General features: G+C 42.5%; 1 protein-coding gene across 2 annotated transcripts in view; it reads left to right on the top strand.

Annotated features, from left to right (window-relative positions):
• CDK5RAP1 (CDK5RAP1 mitochondrial tRNA methylthiotransferase) overlaps positions 1 to 25,273 on the top strand; it is a 46,881-nt gene that overhangs the window by 20,587 nt on the left and 1,021 nt on the right. The window contains exons 7-13 of one of the 2 annotated variants that reach the window (XM_080684183.1): positions 246 to 366; positions 3,188 to 3,418; positions 3,657 to 3,754; positions 4,582 to 4,637; positions 5,923 to 6,053; positions 12,180 to 12,329; positions 18,658 to 18,798. In XM_080684183.1, coding sequence (XP_080540309.1) covers positions 246 to 366; positions 3,188 to 3,418; positions 3,657 to 3,754; positions 4,582 to 4,637; positions 5,923 to 6,053; positions 12,180 to 12,329; positions 18,658 to 18,798 — 928 coding nt within the window. The remainder of the gene's footprint in view (positions 1 to 245; positions 367 to 3,187; positions 3,419 to 3,656; positions 3,755 to 4,581; positions 4,638 to 5,922; positions 6,054 to 12,179; positions 12,330 to 18,657; positions 18,799 to 25,273) is intronic. The other variant, XM_080684182.1, reaches the window with a different exon arrangement.

Below are 25,273 nucleotides of genomic sequence, written 5' to 3' on the forward strand. Positions count from 1 at the left end.
TGGTCCCTCAGGGTAATCACTATATCCACCAGTTATGGTTTGGTTTATATCCTGGGGTTAAATAATAGTTTTTAAAGATCAAAAAATGTCTGCCTTATTTTTCTTAGATCTCATATTGGTCCAGTGAGAGTACATTGTCAAGAGAATTTAGAGCCAAAGGATAATACTAAGGAAATTGTGACCTGCTCCTTGGGTTGGACCAAGACATTCTGCTGCTGTTTCTAACTTCTGTTCTTTCCCCCCAGGTCTATCATGAGAGGCTGTGACAACATGTGCAGCTACTGCATTGTTCCTTTCACGCGTGGCCGGGAGAGGAGTCGGCCTGTTGCTTCCATTCTAGAAGAAGTGAGAAAGCTTTCCGAGCAGGTGAAAAGTTCTCCAGACTTCCTTACTGAGTGTGTTTATGGAAGGATGAGGACAACTTTCTAGTTTTGCAGCCTCTGCTATTTTTAAGCTGTACAAGTTTAAAACTGTACCTGACCAGAAAGAATACATCTTTGGTTTGATGCCACAAATTATAGGCAGATCCACTGTGAAGTTTCCTTAGGAGTCAACACAAAAGATTGGAGAGAGTATGAGAGCATGAGTTTAGAATCAGATGATTAAGTATGAATTCTGACTCCACCGTTCTCTGGCTTGGTGCCCGGGCACTGGTCATTTAACTACCTTCTTTGAAACATAGTTTCCCCATCTATGAAAGAGGATAAAATAATACCTTTCTTGCCAGATTATTGGAAGGATTGCTATTGGAAGGATTGCTATTGGAAGGATATGGTAGTTTAAATGTTTTTAAACTACCTGGCACATAGTAATTTTTTACAGAATGATTTATTGATTTGTCTATTCTACAGAAACCTCCCATATATTTTTTTTAATTTAATAAAGCTTTATTGTTCAGATTATTACAGTTGTTCCTCTTTTTTCCCCCATAGCTCCCCTCCACCCGGTTCCCACCCCACCCTCTGCCCTTACCTGCCCCCCTGCCCCACTATCCTCATTCATAGGTGTACGATTTACCTCCCATATCTTTTGTTCATTTTACCACTGGGCTAGCCCCTCCTCCAGCTCTAAGTCAGCAGTTTGCCTTCTTTCTTACTCTCTGGCAGTGCTCTCTTTTCTTCACCCCCACCCCCAAATTCTCAGTTTTCGTAGTTTGTTCCCTGACTGCTCACATAGGTACTGTAAGGTATTCCCCATACACTATCTGTATTAAGTGCTTCCTGGTCTAAAGTTGTCTCCTTCCTCTCCTCTCCCATCTACTCCACAGTACCAAAACTCACTGTCTCAAGATAGTGAAATTCTGTTTAAGTAAACTGAGGTGATGACAAAAACTCCCTAACCTTTCTAAGGTATTTGCATATAACAAAAGAAACTTAACATTAAAGTGAATCTTAGTGAACTCAAAGCCCACTAACTTGTGAAAAACTATGATTCTGCATTGTGTTTTAAAGGATCTGTTAATTACTTATTTATTTTACTTATAGAGTGTTGTTGTTTTTTAATTCACACCTGAGGATATTTTTCCCATTGATTTTTTTTTTTTTTTTTTAGAGAGAGTGGAAGGGAGGGGTGAGGGGGAGAGGGAGAAAGACAGACAGAGAGAGAGAGAGAGAGAGAGAGAGAGAGAGAGAGAGACATTGATTGGTTGCCTCCCCCACATACTCTGGCAGGGGTTCAAACCTGTAACTGAGACATGTGCCTTTGACGGAGAATCGAACCTGAGACCCTTTGGTCCTTGGGCTGATGCTCTAACCACTGAACAAAACTGGCCAGGCCTAGAGTAACTTTCTAAAAGATGTCTTTCATTTAGATTTTTTAGACTACAGTTACAAAAAGAATAGAATATTTTTCTTTTTTTTAAAAATATATTTTATTGATATTTTACAGAGAGGAAGGGAGAGGGATAGAGAGCTAGAAACATCGATGAGAGAGAAACATCGATCAGCTGCCTCCTGCACACCTCCCACTGGGGATGTGCCCGCAACCAAGGTACTTGCCCTTGACCGGAATCGAACCCGGGACCCTTCAGTCCGCAGGCCGACGCTCTATCCACTGAGCCAAACCGGTTTTGGCTAGAATATTTTTCTTTAACAGAATGTTGTTTATTCATTCAAACAATGGTTATTGATTGGAAGTCATTTAAGTAAGCAGCCTTTTTTTAAGCCTCTTTATTATCTTTTTATATGAAAAAAATTTAAATACACAGGAAAGAGAATAGTATTGCAACCCCTTTTTCCTAGCTAACAGTCACTTAAATTTTTAAATTTAATTTTATTTAAAAAAAAATCCTCACCTGAGGATATGTTTTCATTGATTTTAGGGAGAGAGGAAGGGGAGAAAGAGAAAAAAACATCAATGTGAGAGAGAAACATAAATCATTTGCCACCTGTATGCCCCCCAACCAGGGATTGAACCTGAAACCTAGGTATTTAAGTGAGTCCTGACCAAACCCACAACCTTTTGATTCATGGGATGAGGCTCCAACAAACTGAGTCACCTGGCCAGGGCTCACTTAAATGTAATAATTGTTACATTTTGCCATAATTGCCTTATCTATTTTTGTTGTTGTTGATAAAATATTTCAAAGTGTAGCATAACATTTCACCCTTAACTTAATACATCTCTAAAAAATAAGGAAATTTTCATTACCATTAATTCTTCTAATGAGATTAACAAAAAATTGCTAAATATCATCTTAATCCTAGCCCACTCATACTCAGATTTTCTTAATTGTCCCGTAACTCTTTGTATTTGATTGTTATGTCTTTTTATATGTGTGTGCATTTTACTTAGTTTTATATCCTGCTTTGTTTGTTTTAATAAACTTTTATTAAACTTTTTAAAATAAAGTTTTGGAATAACTTTAAATTTACACAAAAGTTGCAAAGATAGAGTTACCTCTAAATGTTAACATCTTATTTAACTTTGGTACATTTATCAAAACTAAAATGTACGAAATATGGTACATTACTATTAACTAACTTTAAACTTTTTTTTTCCTGACTTTGCCACTTTCCCCACTTAATATCATTTTTCTTTTTCAGGATCCAATCCAGGATCCACATTGCTTTTAGTGTATCCTGTTTTTTAAAGTTAACATTATGACACAGCTAATTTTAATTTTAATGGCATGAAGCTACCAAACTATTTTAAATTGCTCCCAAAATATTTATTTCCTGCTTTTCAGGGGCTGAAAGAAGTGACACTACTTGGTCAGAATGTTAATAGTTATCGGGACAATTCAGAGGTACAGTTCAGCAATGCAGTGTCCACCAACCTCAGCCGTGGCTTCTCCACCAACTATAAAACCAAGCAAGGGGGCCTTCGTTTTGCTCACCTTCTGGATCAGGTCTCCAGAATAGATCCTGAAATGAGGATTCGTTTTACTTCTCCCCACCCCAAGGATTTTCCTGATGAGGTAAGTATTGACAGTTAACTGTGCCAAACTGCTATCAGTATCCTAAGCATTTCTGTCTGGGACAGACACAACATGGTTTGAGCAAAAGTAAAGCATTTGGGTAATTCATGTGTTTGGTTTAATTAGCCTCTTAATTACTTGAAAATTAACTTTGGCAAAGAATAGAGGGGGTTGTATTCCTTTCTGTAAGATTCTTTGGTGAGACTTTGATGACCTTTATTGTGTTCTGTTTGACCAGGTTCTGCAGCTGATTCATGAGAGAGACAACATCTGTAAACAGATCCACTTACCAGCCCAGAGTGGAAGTAGCCGTGTATTGGAAGCCATGCGGAGGGGGTACAGACTTTTCAATGTCTCCTTTAGGAGCAAACAGTGTCTAAAATTCTAGCATAGTGTGTGGCACATAGTAACTGTTCAATAAATATTTGTTATATGAATAAACCCAGGGACATTGTAATTTGCTTTTGTTCACTAAGAATGTATAGACTAAGGACTGGATCACTCATTTCATTTGCTTAGCCTGTTTTTTTATTAAGCACCTACCATGTGGCACACTGAGATTTTAACATTAAAGTTTTTTAGGTCTTGGAATTTAGTATAGCTCTATGTATTCACTTACTTTGGGAATAATAAATGTTGCAGAGAAAAGACTGAAAGGAGAATGTGACGGATGGCAAGCTGTATGGAACTAGTGTTTTTGACATTGGCAAAGACTTTTAGAGATTTATTTATTTATTTGGCCTTCCTCTCCCCCCCCCCCCCCCCCCCCCCGCCGCAAAGGTCAGAGTTCTCAGGCAGACTTGGAAACACTGTTAAATAAGTCCTTGACAACCTCCAAATTATTCTTGGTGACCTTGATATCCCTCTGGCCATAATCTTGGAACCAGAGAGCATATAAAATCATCTAGATCCTTTGAAATGTTTAATCTATCTTCATTATTAGTTAAATGCAGAAGGCTATTTAAAATAATTTATGTTCTTGAACTAAACATTCATAGGCCCTAAATTAGGTTACAGTATAAGTTTTGGATCATAAGATCTTTTGGATAGTTTAACTGATTGTACTGTCCTGTGTGGGTGAGAAGTGATTACATGTGGTAATTCATAGTGTTATCTTTTAATAGCATTCATTTAAAGAAGATTCTTTTTGTTCTTTATTGCAGCTATTCAAGAGAAGCTTATGTGGAGTTAATTCATCATATCAGGGAGTCTATTCCAGGTACATTTAAGAAATGTATTCTACTGAGCACATTACAGTGACCACAGTCTTAGTCAGATACAGGCAATACCTGTGGCAGTACCTGTGACACATTTTACAATCATTTTGCTTCTCTTAATCTCTCTCTCTCTCTCTCTCTCTCTCTCTTAGAAGAAGGGGGAGAGAGAGAAAGAGAAACATTTATATGAGAGAGAGACATCAATTGAATGTCTCTTGTATGCACCCCAACCGGGGATCGAACCTGCAACCCAGGTATGTGCCCTGACCAGAAATCAAACCCACGACCTTTTGGTGTATGGGACAATGCTCCAACCAACTGAGTCACACCAGCCAGGGCTCTTTCTCTCTCTTTTACTTCGTTCTGATTTTTTAATGTTTTGGTCTTGCTAGAAATACTCAGAAATGTGGATCAGTTTATGGCCTCAAGGATAAAGAGATTCATTTTCTATAGTTTTTGTGTTTCTGAGCATATGGGAGAGACCTTGTTTTTTTTTTTTTATTAGTTGGCAAAGTTATATATGGTCTGAATTAGTTCTGATTTGGGGGCAATTGATATCTTTAAAAATGTGTACTTAGAGATTATTCCTTTCTTATTTATCTTAACCCTTTTTCTTTCCTCCTAATAAAATTACTCTGTAGTCTTTTACTCTAGATTTGGTTGATAATGTCGACATTTTGTCCAAATTTCTAGTGATTGTAACTTGTATTATGCATAAATACTTTCATTTTGATGGGACAGGATAGTGTGGAAGTTCTCTGGGCTGCAGTTTTCTCATCTATAAAATGCAATTAATACTACTCACCTCATTGGATTTTTGGGATAATTAAATAGGTTAAGTTAAATACTAGTAGATAGTAATGTGTAACACTTAGTAAGTATTCAGTAAATAGTAGTCATTGTTACTATTTTAAATGAACATTGTGTTAAACTAACTTCAAAAGTGTATTTGAATGGGGCACTGCAATGTTTTTACAATGTTTTACAAGTACAAAGTAGGACCAATTTGAAAATGTGGACTCCTACTGTGCTCCTAAATCCCACATTTGAAGTGAAAATACCTTTTCTAGTACTGAGGGAAATGTAGACTGAGAAGCCAGGCTCTGGCATGGGAACATTGTAGATAGCCAGGGCTATTCCCCCCTCTCTCCGCAGTGACCTGATTACACTTGCACATGGGCTGAATAGCTCCAGGAAAGCTCTTATCCCTTCCTCTGTAGCCTACAAGTTCCAAAAGCCTCTCTTGAAAGTAAGCAGCTGTCCTTTGTCCTTTGTTGTGTGTCGCAGGTGTGAGCCTCAGCAGTGATTTCATTGCTGGCTTTTGTGGTGAGACAGAGGAAGATCACCTCCAGACAGTGTCTTTGCTTCGGGAAGTTCAGTACAACATAGGCTTCCTCTTTGCCTACAGCATGAGACAGGTGAGCTCTGGGATAGGGAGTAACTACTTCTGTGCTAAGACTGACATCATTTCGGACTAGTTTGGGGTTCACAGTAGATAACTGGAAAGAAAAATAAATGGCAGCAAGGCAGTCCTTGAGAAACCACAAGGATCTTACCATTCATTTCTTTATTTTATCTAATCCACCTGTCTGCTATTTTACATAATTCAGCAATTAGAGATAAAAAATAATTATCTGTGCCAACATTTCTCTTTATTAGAATATTTGAAATTATGTTTAGACTAGTGACCCAGTGCGCGAAATCGCGTGAGACCCAGACCCACAGGAAATCGTGTGAGACCCGGGACCCCAGACCCCACTGCGCTGCGGCCGTGAGACCCAGTGTCAAGTCCCCGCCCACCTGCACGCGCCTTGCCTCCCCTTGCGCGCAGCCCCACCCACCCACACACGCCTCGCCACGCACGCAGCCTCCTGGTGACTGGTCTTTGGTCGTTATGGCATTAGGGCCACTGGGTTTTTATTTTTTTTTTTTTTATTTTTTTTTTTTTATTTTTATTTTTTTTAAATAAATCTTTATTCAGATTATTACAATTATTTCTCCTTTTTTCCCCCATAGTTCCCCTCCAGCCATTTCCCACCCCACCTTCTGCCCTTACCTACCCCCCACTGTCCTCATCCATAGGTGTATGATTTTTGTCCAGACTCTTTATGAACCCCCCCATACCCCTTTCCCCCTGAGAATTATCAGTCCACTCCCTTTCTATGCCCCTGATTCTATTGTATTCACCAGATTATTCTGTTCCTCAGGTTTTTAATTCACTTGATTTTTAGGTTCACTTGTTGATAGATATGTATTTGTTGTTCATAATTTTTATCTTTCCTTTTTTCTTCTTCCTCTTCTTTAAGAATACCTTTCAGCATTTCATATAATACTGGTTTGGTGGTGATGAACTCCTTTAGCTTTTTCTTGTCTGTGAAACTCTTTATCTGCCCTTCAATTCTGAATGATAGCTTTGCTGGGTAGAGTAATCTTGGTTGTAGGTTCTTGCTATTCATCACATTGAAAATTTCTTGCCACTCCCGTCTGGCCTGCATAGTTTCCGTTGAAAAGTCAGCTGACAGTCGTATGGGTGCTCCCCTGTAGGTAACTAACTGTTTTTCTCTTGCTGCTTTTAATATTCTCTCTTTGTCTTTTGCTCTTGGCATTTTAATTATGATGTGTCTTGGTGTAGTCCTCTTTGGATTCCTTTTGTTTGGGGTTCTGTGGGCTTCCTGGACTTGTAAGTCTATTTCTTTCACCAGGTGGGGGAAGTTTTCGGTCATTATTTCTTCAAATAGGTTTTCAGTATTTTGCTCTCTCTCTTCTTCTGGCACCCCCATAATTCTGATGTTGGTACGCTTGAAGTTGTCCCAGAGTCTTCTTACATTATCTTCAACTTTTTGGATTTTTTTTTTGCTTTTTGCTTTTTCGGTTGAGTGTTTTTTGCTTCTTTGTATTTCAATTCTTTGACTTGATTTTTGTGTTCCTCTTGTCTGTTTTTGGGTCTCTGTATAATATTTTTTATTTCAGTCAGTGTATGTTTAATTTCTAGTTGGTCCTTTTTCATCTCTTCGAGGGTCTCGTTATATTTATCGGCCTTTTCTAGGATATTCTTAAAAAGCCTTATAACCGTGGTTTTGAATTCTATATCCAGTCGTTTGTTTTCCTCCGTTTCTTTCGTTTGTGATCTGATTCTTAGACGCCGCATTTTCACTGCTTCCCTGAGTTGGTAGATTTGTGTGCTAGGTTTCCAATTTGGCCCAGTGGGTCTGCCTCCCCAGTTAACCTGGGGTGGACACTCTTGGTGCACCCCTTTGTGGACTGTGTGTACAGCCTTGTTGTAATTAAGTCTTTATTGTTGTTGGTATCACTGGGAAGAATTGACCTCCAGGCCAGTTGGCTGTAAGGATCAGCTGTGTCTATGCTGGGAGAAGTCCGGTGCTGGAGACAGCCTTATAGGATTAGACTTGCCAAATTGCAATAGCCTCTGTGCTCTGCTTGGATGGGGTGGAGTCTCAGTCTTGACTTCCCATCAGCCTTGCCCTTGCTAGCACGTGTGTGCCTTCAGTCCTCTGCCTTCCCGGCTCCCGATTCTCCGCCCGAGAGTCCAGACTCCCCCCACAAGAGCGTGGGTCTCCGGGGGCTCGCCTGGAACTGGGGTTCACTGCAGTCAGAACTGGGGCTCACTTCAGTCAGAACTGGTGTTCGGTGCCGTCAGGAGCCTCTCACTCCCTTCCGCTAGGGAAAGCCTGTGGCAGCCTCCCGCAGCCTTTGTGCGCACTGGCGCGAGCGGACTTTCAGTCTTCCGCCTTCCCCGGCTCCCGAGTCTCCGCCCGAGAGTCCAGACTCCCCCCACAAGAGCGTGGGTCTCCAGGGGCTCGCCTGGAACTGGGGTTCACTGCAGTCAGAACTGGGGCTCACTTCAGTCAGAACTGGGGTTTTGTGCCGTCAGGAGCCTCTCACTCCCTTCCGCTAGGGAAAGCCTGTGGCAGCCTCCCGCAGCCTTTGTGCGCACTGGCGCGAGCGGACTTTCAGTCTTCCGCCTTCCCCGGCTCCCGAGTCTCCGCCCGAGAGTCCAGACTCCCCCCACAAGAGCGTGGGTCCCCAGGGGCTCGCCCGGAATAGGTGTTCAGTGCAGTCAGAACTGGGGTTCAATGCGGTCGGGGGCTCCCTTCCCCCTTCCGCCAGAGAAAGCCAGCCAGGCACTCCGCCGCCCTTCCTCTCTGCGCGCACAAAGACCCTTTGCCGTACCTCCAATTCTCTGTGAGCTTTTCTCCTTCCTTCTAGTTGTAGAATTTTCACTCAGTCAGCTTTCCTGCGGTTCTGGATGGTGTCCGTTCTGTCTTTTAGTTGTAGTTTTGAAATTGTTGTGCGAGGCAGCAGTTTAGGTGTTTACCTATGCCGCCATCTTGGTTTCTCCCAGGCCACTGGGTTTTTATAATATAGATTGTTTAGAATTGGAATGGGGAGGGAGGGACATTATTCTCTTTACAAGAAATCTGAACTCATTTCTCAACATGCAGAACTTCCTTTTGGCCTACAGACATGATTTGTTTTACAGAGGCTTCTTGTCATCCTCCCAGCCATCCTCAACTATTTTTAGTTTCCATTTTTATAGGTCAAGTGAACTCACTGATACCCACTTTGGAGTTTTTCCTATTACAGATTTCCAGGTAAACAATACAGAAGGAGATGGGGAAGGAAACAGAGAATAATGTTCTTCTTGCAGAAAGGGGATAGTCCTGGTATGCTGCCTTTTCCTTGGTGGTAGGGATGAATTGCCTAGGTCTGTGGTCGGCAAACTGCGGCTCGCAAGCCACATGCGGCTCTTTGGCCCCTTGAGTGTGGCTCTTCCACAAAATACCACGGCCTGGGCGAGTCTATTTTAAAGAAGTGGCGTTAGAAGAAGTTTAAGTTTAAAAAATTTGGCTCTCAAAAGAAATTTCAATCGTTGTCCTGTCGATATTTGGCTCTGTTGACTAATGAGTTTGCCGACCACTGGCCTAGGTCATTTCTTATCCCCACAGTCACATTGCGGGTAACTTGCCTTGTGTTTGGGCTGGAGTTTGAGGAGCCTCTGTTGCCATGGGCTCAGGAAAGCTGACTGATGAATGAATGAACCTGTGACCTTAGCCACTATTAACTCAGCTGCCATCAGTCAAGCTAACTCATTTATTTTAAAGCCCATTGTCTCGTGTTCTGTAGGCAGTGTAAGTGGGCTGGTGTGTATATTCATGTCTCTTACAGAATTATTTCAGGGATGAAGCTTCAGAGGAGCTGTTGCTTATTTTCTATGAACATCACAAACATGCCATAGGAATTCTTTATAATGTTAGATTTGGGAAATGGGTTTTCAGTGTGTTATGGAAGCATATTCTATGGGCATTGGGCATTGAATATGAGTGTACACTTTGGGATCTAATTCCTGGGTTAGGGTTTAGGTTATAGAGACTTAATCAATAGCCTATAGAAGAGAGCAAGCACTTAAATTACTCTTCTCTCATTTAATAACTATGTGACCTTGGGAAAGGTCCTTGGTTTCTTCATTTGTGAAATGGGGATAACATTAGTACCAACTCAAGTTGTTTTGAGGATTAAATAAGATAATATGTATAAAGCACTTAAGACAGTGTATAATAGAGGTAAATTGTTAATAAGACAGAATAGAGTAAACCCTGTAAGAGAATTACATTTTAGGATTCTCTACCTATTTTCCATATTTTTCTGGATTTTGTAGTTCTCTCAAAGGCAAGTTGATTTGAATACCCAGACTTTAGTATATTGATTTTTCTCTTATTCCATATTTTTGTCTAGCTCATTGGTTCTCCAACTGTGTTACAATTTTTAAAAAATATATCTTTATTGATTTCAGAGAGGAAGGGAGAGGGAAAGAGAGATAGAAACATCAATGATGGGAGAGAATCATTGATTGGCTGCCTCCTGCATGTCCCCTACTGGGGATCAAGCCTGCAACCCAGGCATGTGCCTTTGACTTGAATCGTACCTCAGATCCTTCAGTCCGCAGGCTGACACTCTATCCACTGAGCCAAACTAGTTAGGGCTGTTATGATCTTGTGTGTGTGTGTGTGTGTGTGTGTGTGTGTGTGTGTGTGTGTGTAAACAGGCACGCATACCGTGGTGTTGGATGATGTAAAGGCTTTTCAAGAATACATTTTACTTTTTTTTAAGAATAGTTTATTGATTTTTAGAGAGAGAGGAAAGGAGAGGGAGAGAGAGAAACATCCATCTGCTGCCTCTTGCACACCCCCTACTGGTCATCAAGTCCACAACCACTGTATGTTCCCTGACTAGAATTGAACTGGCAACCTTAGGTGCCTGGGATGATGCCCAACCAGGTGAGCCACAATGGCTGGCCAAGGATGAATTTTCTTTTCTTTTTTTTTGAACTAGGTAATATATGCTCATGGTATAAAATTCAAAAGGTCAAAATCATATGTAGTGAGAAATTCTTCCTTCTTCCCAGCTTGCCTAGTTTTTTTATTTTTATTTATTTTTTAAAATATATTTTATTGATTTTTTTTTTTACAGAGAGGAAGGGAGAGGGATAGAAAGTTAGAAACATCTATGAGAGAGAAACATCAATCAGCTGCCTCCTGCACACCTCCACTGGGGATGTGCCCGCAACCAAGGTACATGCCCTTGACTGCAATCGAACCTGGGACCCTTCAGTCCGCAGGCCGACACTCTATCCACTGAGCCAAACCAGTTAGGTCTAGGTTGCCTAGTTTTTTAGTTCCTTCCCTGAAGGCAGCTGCTCTTAGCAGTTCCTTCTGCAAACTTCTAGAGATAGTTCATGTATTTAAAACATATTTATATGTATTCTTTGTACCCCAAAGTTATTATACATGTTCATTTGTACCTTGTTTATTTTGGGGCCCTGACTGGTGTGACTCAGTTGGTTGGGCGTCATCCTGTGCACCAAAAGGTTGCCGGTTTGAATCCTGGTCAGGGCATATGCCTGGATTGTGAGCTTGATCCCTACTTGGGGCGCATACATGAGGCAACCAACTGATGTTTCTCTCTCACATCGTTGTCTCTCTCTCTCCCTCCCTCCCCCTTTCCTCTCTCTGTAAAAATCAATTTAAAGAATCTTCAAAAAAAGTATATTTTGGAGAGCAATCATATTAGTATATATAAAACTATCTTATTATTTTTTAATAGCTGTGTAATATCCCATTGTGTAAATAATAATTTGTTTTACTAGTTACCTATTGATAAACATTTAGGCTGCTTTGCATCTTGTGACTTTATAACCATGTGGCTAAGTAACTTGGTACATGAATTACTTAGTATATGTACAAATATAATTTTTATTCTTAGGACATTCTATAAAAATGTCAAAAACAATTTTGAGTCTCTACTTTTTATGTGCTAAATATAAAATTTAGGCCTTGCAAAAACGGTGATTCCACTGCATAGCTACCTTTTTTTCTTAGAAGGCTCTCAGAACTAGAGAACCCTTGGGGTATGGCCTGGGTTTCCTGTATACATGTCTGTAACTTGCAGGTGGAATGATCATGGTCTCCCGCTGTGGATTCTATAGGTCTTTGGTGACCTCCCTGTTTAAAAAATTTTTTTCATAGAAGACACGGGCATATCACAGGCTGAAGGATGATGTCCTGGAAGAGGTAAAATTAAGGCGTTTGGAGGAACTTATCACTGTCTTCCGAGAAGAAGCAACGAAAGCCAACAAGACCTCTGTGGGTTGTACCCAGCTGGTGCTGGTGGAGGGGGTGAGACCATATGTATCTACATACATTTTATTTTTTGTAACACAGTATGACTCCCTTTATTTAGATTTTCTTTGATTCCTTTTATCAGTTTTTATAGTTGTCAAGTATACAGATCCTGTATATGTTTTGTTAGATGTACACCTAAGTATTTCCTGTTTCGTTTTTTGTAAGGTATTGTAATTGGCTGTTGTTTTTAATTTCAGGTGTCTGTATGTTCATTGCTATAATATAGACATAATTGAGTTTTGGATGTTTATCTGTATCCTGTGACCTTGCTGAATTCATTTAATAGGCCTAGGTGTTTTTCGGTAGTTTTCTGTGTAGATGTTCTTTTTTCCTTTCTGATGTTCCAGGGTTCCCTCTTTTATTGTTTCCTTTCTGTGTGCAGCAGTTGCCAACCGATGGTCCGCGGACCACTGGTGGTCTGTGAGGTCCGAAAGGTTGGTGACCGTTGGTTTAGAGAACTTCCTTTAGACACTCGGGCAGCAGATTCCCTTTGTTTTCATTTACCTTAGAATGTCTTGATTTCTCCATTCATTTCTGAAGGATGTTTTTGTACTAAGTGAAAGCATTAGGGAAAAGTATGTGTGCTCCATCTTTCTGGAAGCTGTATCATATGTATATTTTTAGAATCAAAATTACTGTCTGTCTTTAATCCTTTCTTAGAAATGTACTGAATTTCAGGAAGTTTGTGGTTTCTGTAGGCTTCTGTGGTCAAGCCTGGGGACCTTGCCATCATTTAGGGAGAGCACTAAACAGATGGAATTAGGGGTGAGTTTGGGAACCTGACCATTTGTGAAGCTGCATGCTGCAGCCAGTGGAGGGGAGGGAAAAGAGAGAGGGCCCTTTCTGTGACCTTTTCTGAGTTCTGGTTTGGGAAAGGAGACTCCTGCTCCATGCCTCAGGATATGCATGGCAGCATCAAAGCCACCAATTGCCTGGTGTTTGTGTTTGTTAGGACTCTCTGGTAGTGAGTAACAGTGAGAAATTTGTTCAAGTCATTTAGGCTAAGAGGTTTTTTTTTTTTTTTTTTTTTGGTACAAAACTTTATGGAGCCCAAGGGCAGGAATACTGTCAGGTGTCTGGAAGGGTCTCTATCCAGCCTGGGAAGCCCTTGAGGCTCAGACTTTCTTGTCTTCTTAGACCTGCTTTTCCTGCTTCTTCATTTGTGTGGCAGAATAGAGCAGTCCTGTAATTCTTGCATTTTCATGTTATTACTCCAGCTATTCACAGACCAAAGTTTTGTCTCTCAACCCTAATTCAAATTTCTAGGAGTGGGAACCTGATCAATTTGGCTTAGGTTAGGGATTTTCCTGTGATTCGGTCCAGCTGTAGCTGATGGATGGTGCTACTGAGCTGGTTAATACTTTGAAAGGTGTTTGCCTCACTAAGAGCTTTGTGTCAGTTGTAATTTTGGAGATGTACATGTTCATGTCTATTAGCAATCTACATTTTATCCAGTAGGAATTAGGTCTTATTATATTCCCAGTTCTCGTCACAAAAGGTATACTGTACTTGTCTTTTGAATGAATGAAGGTTGGTTAAGTATTGAAATGTTGCTAATCTTTGTTCCTGACTTCATCAGCCCCACAGAGAGCCCATAGTAATTAAATGAACCAGAACAAGGTTTTCTTATGCATCCCACATAAGCCATTATTCACTTGGGGCTAGATTGCTGTAGCCAGAGTGGCAGAGAAGAGAAAGATAACTCATGTATACTGAGCACTTATGTCTGCCAGGAAATATACACTTAATGGTCATCAACATATTGAGTCTCACCACAGTCGTTGGAGGTAGTGCTGTTATTAGCCTCCTTTTATACATGAAGAAATAGAATAACTATTGATCAGCTGCCTCCTGCACGCCCCACACTGGAGAAGGCCTGCAACCTTGGCATGTGCCCTGACTGGGAATTGAACCGTGATCTCCTGGTTCAAAGGTTGATGCTCAAACACTGAGCCACACCAGCCGGGCTCCTTCTTGTGTCTTTGGTCACTTAAGAAAACATGTACTAGTAGTCAGGTTTAAGGATACATGTAGTCAGAGCTTGATTTTCTAGGGGCAGATTATGTGCTCTTTGGATTATTATTTTAAACATTTATACTTATTTTTTAGAGAAAGAGGAAGGGAAAGGGAGAGAGAGATAGAAATATTGATGAGAGAGAACATCTATTGGCTGCCTCTTGCATACCCCTCACCAGAGATTGAGCCTGAAACCCAGGCATGTGCCCTGACTGGGAATTGAACCAGCACCCTCTTGGTACATGGGTTGATGCTCAATCACTGAGCCACACCAGCTGGGCTGGATTTTTGACCAGTTGTTTTAACCCCAGTCAAGGCATCACTCAACCTGTATAATGTAAGACCCTTAAAGTAATGTACTTCTGTCCTTTACCCTTATCTTTTGTGCTCTTGCTGTCATAGATTTTTACTTTATATACCAAAATATATTTATATTTTTGTTTGAACAATTATTTTCTAAAGAAATTTTTTTAAATGAGAAAAAAATCTTCTATATGTACCCCCCTTTTTTAATCCCTTGTGTACATTCAAGTTTGTATTTGCTATCATTTCCTTTGTGCTTGAAAAACTTCCTTTAACATTTTTTGTACTGCAGATCTTTTGGTAATGAATCCTCTTAGCTTTTATTGGTCTGAAAAAAATGTTTTTTCATCTACCTTTTAAAATATATTTTCATTGGTTATTTATTTTAATTCATTGATTTTAGAGAGAGAGAGGGAGGAAGAGAGAGAGAAACATTGATTTCTTGTTCCACTTATTTGTGCATTCATTGGTAGATTCTTTTTAAAATTTTTTTATTGATTTTAGAGAAAGAGAAGAAGGGGGGAGGGAAAGAGTGAGAGGAAGAGAGAGAAATATCGATTTGTTATTTCATTTATTTGTGCATTCATTGGTTGGTTCTTGTATGTGCCCTGACTGGGGATTGAATCCACAACCTTGCATATTGGGATGATGCTCTAACCAACCGAGCTATCTGGCCAGGATCTCATTTCAGTTATTGTATTCTTCTTTTCTGACTGGTTCTTTTTTATGGTTTTTATCTATTTATGCAAGTTCTTACTGATTTCATATATTCTTCCCCTAAGTTCATCAAACATCTCTATAACCAGTGTTTTGAACTCTGTATCTAGTAGATTGTTTGCTTCCATTTTGTTTAGTTCTTTTTCTGGAGTTTTGTCCTATTTTTTCATTTAGGACATGTTCCTTTGTGTCCTCATGTTGGCTGCCTCCCTGTGATTTTCTATGTGTTAGTTACATCTGCTACATCTCTCCATTGTGGCAGTGTGGCCTTATGTAGTGGGTTCCAGTGAGGCCCAGTGGTGCAGATTTCCTTGGCTGGGAGGTTGGTGCTCCAGAGGTGTCTTTTGTGTGGGTTGTGTATGCCCTCCTGTTTTAGTTGAGCCTTGATTGCTGTCGGCACATCAGTGGGTGTGATTGACTTCCAGCCTGACTGGCTGTGACTACAGCAGATGAGCTGTAGTGAGGGGGTTGACCCCACGGCGTGGAATTAGCTGTAGCAGGGCTCTGGTGCCTCCCGAGTTCACCCTTTGTATGTGTTGTTTGTGGAGCTAATTGTGTGCTGCTCTGGGCTGAAGCCAGCCACCAGGTGTTTTGTTTCTGGGTTTCTTGGGAGGGGCTCTCAGTCTAGGCCTCCCAGTCATTTGCTGCCTGTGCCTGGCCTGGGTCCACCTCAGAGGAGCTACAAAGTGATACGCAGTTGGTAGCTGCCTGCCCTGGGCTTAAGAATGCCTGGGTGAGGCTAGCTGAGAGCTGAGGTCGGCTGCCACTAGTGCCAGGCTTGGGTCCGCTTAACAAGAGGTACAGTATATGCCAAGACCAGCCATTGTTTGGGGTTTGTGGGCCTTTGAGAGATTTTAGGAAAGCCCTCAGCACTGGCTGAAGCCGGCCACTTGTGTAGGACTGCCACTAAAAGAGATTCTGCTCCAGCACAAGTTGGTTGGGGTGGGGTCTCAGGGGATCAATCACCAGGGTAGGCAGTTTGATGGACGCTCAGACTTGGCACCCTCCTCTGCCTGTGCCTGTGGGCTGTGTGTGGGGAGGGCTCAACAAAGGAATCATGGTACCTGCCAGCAATTCTGTCTGGGGGAGTGCTTTCCCTTCAGTCCTGGTTCTGAAGCTAGACAATTCAGTTCCTCCCTGTATGTCCCTGGTGCTTTTTGAGCTGCTGTCTCTTCACTGGAGCTTAGGGTGAGTATGAGTGAGTACGGCTCTGCGTGGGCTCTTTAAGAGGATGTCTGGGTCTACAGCAGTTCTCTGTCTCACCCAGTCGAGTCCCTGCTGATTTTTTATAGCCTAATGTTGTAGGGACTCTAGTCCTGGCACTGGTGCTCTGGGCTGGGGAGCCCAGTGTTGGACTGGGCCCCCTTGCTCCTCAGGGGAACCTCCAAGGCTGAGATATACCTCCTGAATCTTCAAAAAAAAAAAAAAAAATTAAATTATAGTTTACATTCAGTATTATATTACTTTTTAGTGTATAGCATAGTTTTCTCCTGAATCTTAACTGCCACACGAGTGTGGGACTAGTCTGTTTTGCATCTCCACCCCTCTTACCAGTTTTGATGTGGCTTTTTTGTATCTTTAGTCATAAGAGTTCTGTTCAGCTCATCTCAAGGGTGGTGGTTTTATAATTTCCTGTTATTTTGATGTGGTTGTGGGAGGAGGTGAGCACAGTGTTTATCTACTCTGTCATCTTGACCAGAACTCCATTGGTGTGTTTCTATTGACTGATTTTTCTGCTGATTGTAGGTCACACTTTTCTGCTTCTGTGCATATTTAGTGAGTTTTGATTGGATGTTGGACATTGCAGTGTTCACTTATGAGTGTCTGGATTTTGCGTTTGGCTTTGTCCTGATAGGCAGTGGTGTTACTTACAGTTCCATTGATCCTTTCAAGGCTTGTTTTTTTTTTTTTTTTTTTTTTTTTTTTTTTTTAAATATATTTTATTGATATTTTACAGAGAGGAAGGGAGAGGGATAGAGAGCTAGAAACATCGATGAGAGAGAAACATCGATCAGCTGCCTCCTGCACACCTCCCACTGGAGATGTGCCCGCAACCAAGGTACATGCCCTTGACCGGAATCGAACCCGGGACCCCTCAGTCCGCAGGCCGACGCTCTATCCACTGAGCCAAACCGGTTTTGGCAAGGCTTGTTTTTAAGCTTTGTTAGAAAAGCTTTTATGTTATAGGGATGGTTTAGCCTCATTACTAATTTTTGGCTCTTCTGGAGTCAGTACTGCATGTCCCAAGGAATCAATGAGGACTCTTTAGAGGTAGATCAAATGATTCACAGCCCCATGTGAGCTCTGGGAGTTCTCAATAACTTTCTTTTGCCTGACTTCATGGAGTTTCCCTCTGTAGAGGAGCATGTAGTAGTTAGTATTCAGCAAAGACTCAAGGGATCCCTTTACACACTTCCATAGCTTTTTTCTGCTTATCTCCCTCCTGTCTAGAACTTGCCCCATAGTTTCTAGTTATGCAGGCTTCCTGTACTCCAATCCTTCAGTCCAGAGAAAATCACCATGCTCTGCCTTGAGATCTCCCTCCTTGCTTTGCATTCTCCGTCTTGCATGTGCCTTCTGGCAAAACGCAGGGGTGATTGGACGGCTCATCTCATTTGTTTTCCCTCTCTTGGGGATCACAGTTTTATGTGATCTCTGTTCAAAATCTGAAAAAAGTTATTTCATACCTTTTGTCCAGTTTCCTGGTTACTCAAGGCTTGAGGATAAATTTGTTTTTTGTTACTTCATCATGGCTGTAAGAAAAAGATTTGTGTATAGTCTAGAAGTTAATTCCATCATTCTGGGTTTATTATTCTCCTGGCCTTGTTTTCTACATGTGTGATGGAGACTCTGGTTTCAAGTCTACCTATTCATCAGGGGCATGTAACCCAGGCCAAACAATCCCAGAATATTCCTGAGTGATTACTCTGAAACTGCTGGGTAAAGTGAAAGTTGGTTTGCGAAGAGCATCACCCATAAGTCCCTGGTTTCAGGCCTATTTGAGGTCCATTCCTGCTGAAACGAGCTCTGTAATCAGACTCATTGATTGAGTCATTCACTAAGATAGCGTCAGCAAAACTTCATTGAATTTCTGTTATGTGCCACGTATTGCCCTTGTTGGTGGTGCAGTGGTAAACACTTAGTCTTATTCAGAGATTCCTTGGTTTAGGAATGTTCTCTGAGTAAGACCCTTGAGGGCGGTCTGAGACATAGAAGGTGTACTTTCTGCCTTCCAAGAACTGATGACTATGACAGTTTCATACAGTCTCCTCTGTTCTTTCTGCAGCTCAGTAAACGCTCTGCCACTGAGCTGTGCGGCCGGAATGATGGAAACCTTAAGGTGATATTCCCTGATGTAGAGATGGAGGATACCACTGACTCTGGGCTCAGGGTCAGAGCTCAGCCTGGGGACTATGTGCTGGTGAAGGTAAGGTGTCCTTTTGGGCTTTTTGCTTGCCCTGTGAATGGGATGTTGGATTGGGTAATACAGGGGAATGAAATTTTTTCTTGGAGAAATTCTTTAGTAAAATAAAAATCTCTTTTCAATCTAAACAATGGAAGAGCACCTTGAATTAAACTTTAGACTGTTTCTAACTAATGCCTTCTTGTTTTTCTTCTCTTTTTGGGAATTTGGTGAGGTTGGAGTACATGGTAGCATATAGTTTCTGGGTGCAGAGAGGCCAGGAAGTATAAGTGATTTTTAGTGGGTTGATAGTTCTCTGAAGCACCAGGAATTTAAGTAGCTTGCTCAGGGTCACACACCAGCACGTGGTAATGTAGAGATTTAAACTGAGGCGGCTCAGATCCTGAGTCCACATTTTTAACCATTGTACTATTCAGTCTTTCTCATAGTTCTCTCTGCCAGAGATAAGCGTGCCCTTCAAGGTCTCTGATGCTCCAGGCATCCCGAACTTACATGTGCTCCAGTTTCCTGGGTCTCTTCTCTAGATTGACAGATCTAGCTGAATGGCTGTGGAATTTCGCCTTTCTTCTTCCCCCTTCCCCTCCCCTTCACTGGGATAGTCCTCCTTTCTTCTCTCCTTCCTCTACTTTCTTCTTCTCTCCTTTTCTTCTTACAACTCACAGGTCTTCTGTTGCCATATTCCTTTCCTTCTGGTTCTCATGTCCACTTTGCTCCAGAACCAGAGGCTGGCAGGACACACACTGATGAGGCAGGCAGGAGCAAAGCTGCTTCTCCAACACTGAGCTCTGGAGCATCTGCAAAAGAGAGCGGAGAGAGGTGTTTCTTTTTCTGCTTATGTTGATCAGTGTTTTGTTCTCTTACTTATTTCTTAGTAAGGTGCCTTACTTTCTGCTCTGCTTTCTGTACTTGCTCTTACTGTCACCTTCGTCTTAAATCATGGGCGCCATGGTCCATGGCTTGCACTGAGGGAGGCTCACTCCCTGGCATATAATGTTTTTGGATTGACCAGGAAATATCTACCAACACAGAACTTTTTCTGTCTGTCCATCTGACAAAAACTTATAACACAGTCAATTAGCTAGTTGGTGACTATGATCCCACTCCCTTCTGTCCTTGTCCTGACTGGGGATTGTTTTACTTAAACAGTGCTTAGGCATTTTCTAAGTAGAGCAATTCCTACTAGGCAGCAATGCGACTGATCTAGAAACAATCCCTCATAGGCTTCTACACTTGTTCTTTTTTCTTTTTTTTCACACTGTCTTGTTTTCTTATTTCTCTCTCTTCTGAATGTTTGTTTCTTTGATTTTCAGTTGCCTTCCCAAACCTCTTCCTGTCTTTACACTGTAGCTAAGGGTTATTTGAAGAAAGGAATGAGGTTGGTGGGCTGGGTTTTAGTGTTAGCATGATATTCTTTTGTAAATTGGAAAAACTCCATTTGTTAAGGAAGGTAGAAAGTTATGCTGTATTGCTTGGTACTCTCTTTTATTCCTAAGTGACATAAGCCCCACAAGTAAGATTTAGTGGGAGCATTAAGATGAAGAAGGAACCAGGGATCTGTTGGCTTTTTCTCTCTGTTGCTCATCTCTGCTGTTCTCATTTGTCTTCACTTAAAGTTTCTGGGCTGTGCTTTAACCATTGTACCACTCCCTCATAAATTTCACTTTCTTATCTCTCTTCTGTGGTACTTATTTGATTAGACCAGGGGTGGGCAAACTTTTTGACTCGAGGGCCACAATGGGTTCTTAAACTGGACCGGAGGGCCGGAACAAAAGCATGGATGGAGTGTTTGTGTGAACTAATATAAATTCAAAGTAAAGGAGCGGAGGGGAGAGCAAGAGAACCCTCCGCTCTTTCGGCTCCGTGGGCCGGATAGAACAGCCGAACGGGCCGGATCCGGACCGCGGGCCGTAGTTTGCCCACGGCTGAATTAGACCTTAACCCTGGTAAAAGTCATTATATGCATCTGCCACCCTATCAACTGAACATTTCTGGGGAAAAGCACAAAGTTAATCTGTATTATATAGAATAGGTCAGATGATGATGATTGAAAACTCAAAATATAGGGGCTTAAATAAGGTAAGCATTTTCTTATAAAAATCTAGATATAGAAGGTCCAGGACTGGCGATTGTGATGGCTCCATGATCATGGGTCCAGGGCCTTTCTGTTTGTGATCTCTGTGTGTGTTGCCTCCTTTCTGAAGGTTGCCTCATGATACAGTGTGGCTGCTCCAGCTACCATTCCCATACTCTAGGCAACAGGAAGGAGGCAGAAGAAAGGGGAAGGGCATACCCTCTTTCTTTCAGGACACTGCATAAGTTCCACACACTATTTCTGCCATAATACATACCTCACCAAGCTTCAAAGAATCTGAGAAATGTGGCCTTTTGTAACATGGGCATGTGCTTTTGACTGGAATCGAACTGGGGACCTTTCAGTCCACAGGGTGACGCTCTATCCACTGAGCCAAACCAGGTAGGGCACCCACTCTCTTCTTAAATCTTCATCTACCTATCCAAACCCTAGTCTCAGCTGATGTCTGCCATATATTTTATAGAGAAAATAGATACAGTCAGATGAAACCTCATTGTGTCATCATTATTTCCACCAGCTTGCTCCCATCTCTACATACATGCTGTCTGCTCACCTTGTACTCTACAGGAAGCATCTGCATCTTTTGTCAGTGCTATTCCTTGTGACTTCTCTTCCATCCTTCCCATCATCTCAAGATAATTTCATTTTCCTTTCTCTCTTGCATCTTAATGTGGCTAAAATAGAATGAATTCTTCCCACTTTCCTGCAATTTTTGTCTTTTTAAGACTTCTCCATCTCAATAAATAGCAGCATTCACATGCTCAAAGCAAAAATCTAGGAATCATCCTAGAGACTTACTTTCTTGTACTCCCATCCACAGTCCATCTGTTTCAGCTCTTATGGAGTATATCTTGAACCTGACCATTTTTTTTTCATTTCCAAGCCACCATCGTTTTGTGGCTGGGAGATTGCAGTATCCTCTTCACTGGTCTTCTGCTTCTGTATTTTAAAATTGAATTGTTTTATTAAAGTACTAGAGGCCCGGTGCACGAAATTCATGCACTGGGGGGGGGGGGGGGGAGGTGGTGTCCCTCAGCCCAGCCTGCACCCTCTCCAATCTGGGACCCCTCAAGCGATGTCCGACTGCCCGTTTAGGCCTGGTGGGATCGGGCCTAAACGGGCAGTCGTGGGGTCAGGCCTAAGCGGGCAGTTGGACATCCCTCTCACAATCCAGGACTGCTGGCTCCCAACTGCTCGCCTGCCTGCCTTCCTGATTGCCCCTAACCGCTTCTGCCTGCCAGCCTGATCACCCCCTAACCACTCCTCTGCCAGCCTGATTGATGCCTAACTGCTCCCCTGCCGGCCTGGTCACCCCTAACTGCCCTCCCCTGCAGGTCTGGTCACCCCTAACTGCCATCCCCTGCAGGCCTGGTCCCCCTCAACTGCTCTCCCCTGCAGGCCTGGGTCCCCCCTAACTGCCCTCCCCTACAGGCCTGGTCACCCCTAACTGCCCTCCCCTGCAGGCTTGATCGCCCCCAACTGCCCTCCCTTGCAGGCCTGGTCCCTCCCAACTGCCCTCCCTTGTTGGCCATCTTGTGGTGGCCATCTTGTGTACACATGGAGGCAGGATCTTTGACCACATGGGGGCAGCCATCTTGTGTGTTGGAGTGATGGTCAATCTGCATATTACTCTTTTATTAGATAGGATAGAGGCCTGGTGCACGGGTGGGGGCCAGCTGGTTTGCCCTGAAGGGTGTCCCAGATCAGGGTTGGGGTTCCCTTGGGGCGTGGGGCGGCCTGGGCGAGGGGCCTGTGGTGGTTTGCAGGCCGGCCATGCCCCCTGGCGACCCAAGTGGAGGCCCTGGTATCTGGGGTTTTTTTATCTTCTACAATTGAAACTTTGTAGCCTGGAGCGGAGCCAAGCCTTCTGCTTGCTCCGTGGTGGCAGCCATTTTTGGGGGGATTTATGTATCTTCTATAATTGAAACTTTGTAGCCTTAAGCAGAGGCCTGGGCCAGCCAGGGTGTGCGGAAAGCTTGGCTTCCTTCATCACCGGGGGCAACCCTAGCCTCCTGCTCTTTCCAGCTTCGTGGCTGCCGCCATTTCTGTTTTATTATATAGGATATCATAAATGTAGAAAATTGCCACATTATAAGTATACTACTTGATGAATTATCATAAAGTGAACCTACCCATGTAACTAACACCCAAGTCAAGAAATAGAATATTTTCAGGGCCCCAAAAGCCCCCCTTATGGTCCTACCGGTTGTTCTGAATCCTGATTTCTAATGCCATAGTTTAGTTTTGCCTGTTTTTTTTTATTACTATATAATTGAATCATACAGTACATATAAATTTTAAAAGTTTTTAAAAAAAGTTTTTTTTAAAATATATTTTATTGATTTTTTTTTTCAGAGAGGAAGGGAGAGGGATAGAGAGTTAGAAACATCGATGAGAGAGAAACATCGATCAGCTGCCTCCTGCACACCTCCCACTGGGGATGTGCCCGCAACCAAGGTACATGCCCTTGACCGGAATCGAACCCAGGACCCTTCAGTCCGCAGGCCGATGCTCTATCCACTGAGCCAAACCGGTTTCGGCAAATAAGTTTTTATTGATTACAGAGAGGAAGGAAGAAGGAGAAAAAGATAGAAACATGGATGAGAGAGAAACATCAATCATTTGCCTTCTGCATGCCCTCTACTAGGGATTGAGCCTGAAACCCGGGCATATGCCCTGATTGGGAATTGAACTGGTGACCTCATGGTGCATGGGTCAGTGCCCAACCACTGAGCAACACCGGCCAGGCCAGTATATATTTTTGGTGCCTGTCTTCATTCCTTCAAACTTATGTTGTGCAGTTCATCATAATTATACAGGAGTGGGCAAAAGTAGGTTTGCAGTTGTTTGTCTGGAAAAAGACATGCAAGTTATGATTATTACAATAGCTTTATTAACTCTGTGTTTTAGGTACTCACAACTGTAAGCCTAATTTTGCCTACCCCTGTATTTATCCATATTATATGAATATACCACAACTTATTTATGCATTATACTGTTGTTGGCCATTTTGGTTGTTTCCAGTTTGGAGCTATTATGAGTAGAACTAGAGGCCCGTTGCATGAAGATTTGTGCAAGAATAGGCCTTCTTTCCCCTGGCTTTGCTCCCATCCGCCCGGGAGCCTGCAAGTCTTTGCTCCTGGCCGCCCGGGAGCCTGCAGTCTTCACTCCCAGGCAGCCGGGAGTGAAGACTTGCCTGCTCCTGTAGCTCCCTCTGCCCCAAACGGCCTCCCCCTCATAGCAGGCATCCCGCTCGGCTGCTTTGCACCTGTGTATGCAAATTAACTTTCCATCTTTGTTGGGTTAATTTGCATACTCACTCCTGATTGGCGCTGCAGAGGTATGGTCGATTTGCATATTTCTCTTTTATTAGTGTAGATTGCTATGATGTTCCTGTACATGTGTTTTAGTGTACATACATTTTCATTTCTGTTGGGTATATGGCTTGGAATTGCTGGGTTATAGGGTTTGTATAATAGAAATAGCCGAGGGGAGAGGGGAGGGAGAGATGGTAAGAGATTAACAAAGAATTTATATGCATATATGCATAGCCCTTGGTCAAAGACAATAATGTGGTGAAGGCCTGGGGTGGGGTGGGAGCTGGGTGGAATGAGGGGATGGGGAGAAAATGGGGGACATCTGTAATACTATAAACAATAATAAAAAAAAAGAAATAGCCAGAGTGACTACCATTTTTAAAAAAATATTCACTTGAGGATATTTTCCCATTGACTTTTAGAGAGAGTGGAAGAGAGAGGGAAAGACAGAGAGAAATATTGATGTGAGAGAAACACATCGATTGGTTGCCTCCTGCACGAGCCCCAACCAGGGCCCGGGCCTGGGTCTGGGAGGAGCCTGCAACTGAGGTACGTGCCCTTGAATGGAATCCAACCTGGGACCCTTCAGTCCACAGGCCAATGCTCTATCCACTGAGCCAAACCGGCGAGGGCGTGACTGTACCATTTTACACTCTCACCAACCATGCATGAAAATTCCAGAGGCTTCCTATTTCCTGCTTCCATTCTTGTCCTACTCTGGTCTGTCTGCCACACAGTAGGCAGCGTGATCTTTCTAGATCAGGTTACTTACTCCTCTGCTTAAGCCCTGCAATGGCTTCTCATTGGAGCCAGCATGAAATGCAAGGTGTCCAAGGCCTTAGCTTCCTTAGATCTGTCCTAGCTTCCTTTGCAGCCTCTCATTCCCTCCACTCTTCTTATTCCCTCTCCTCCAGCCTTGGTAGCCTCCTTTTTGTCTCTCAACCTAGTTTAATGTCAGGGACTTGGTACATGCTGTGTTGCTTGGGAGGCCCTTGATCTTTGCCTGGCTTCATTTTCTAAAACTTGCAGATTCTCTCTCAAACATCACCTCCTTGAGAGGCCTTCTCTG

Source organism: Plecotus auritus (assembly GCF_963455305.1).
Source record: "Plecotus auritus genome assembly, chromosome: 8".
NCBI lineage: Eukaryota > Metazoa > Chordata > Mammalia > Chiroptera > Vespertilionidae > Plecotus > Plecotus auritus.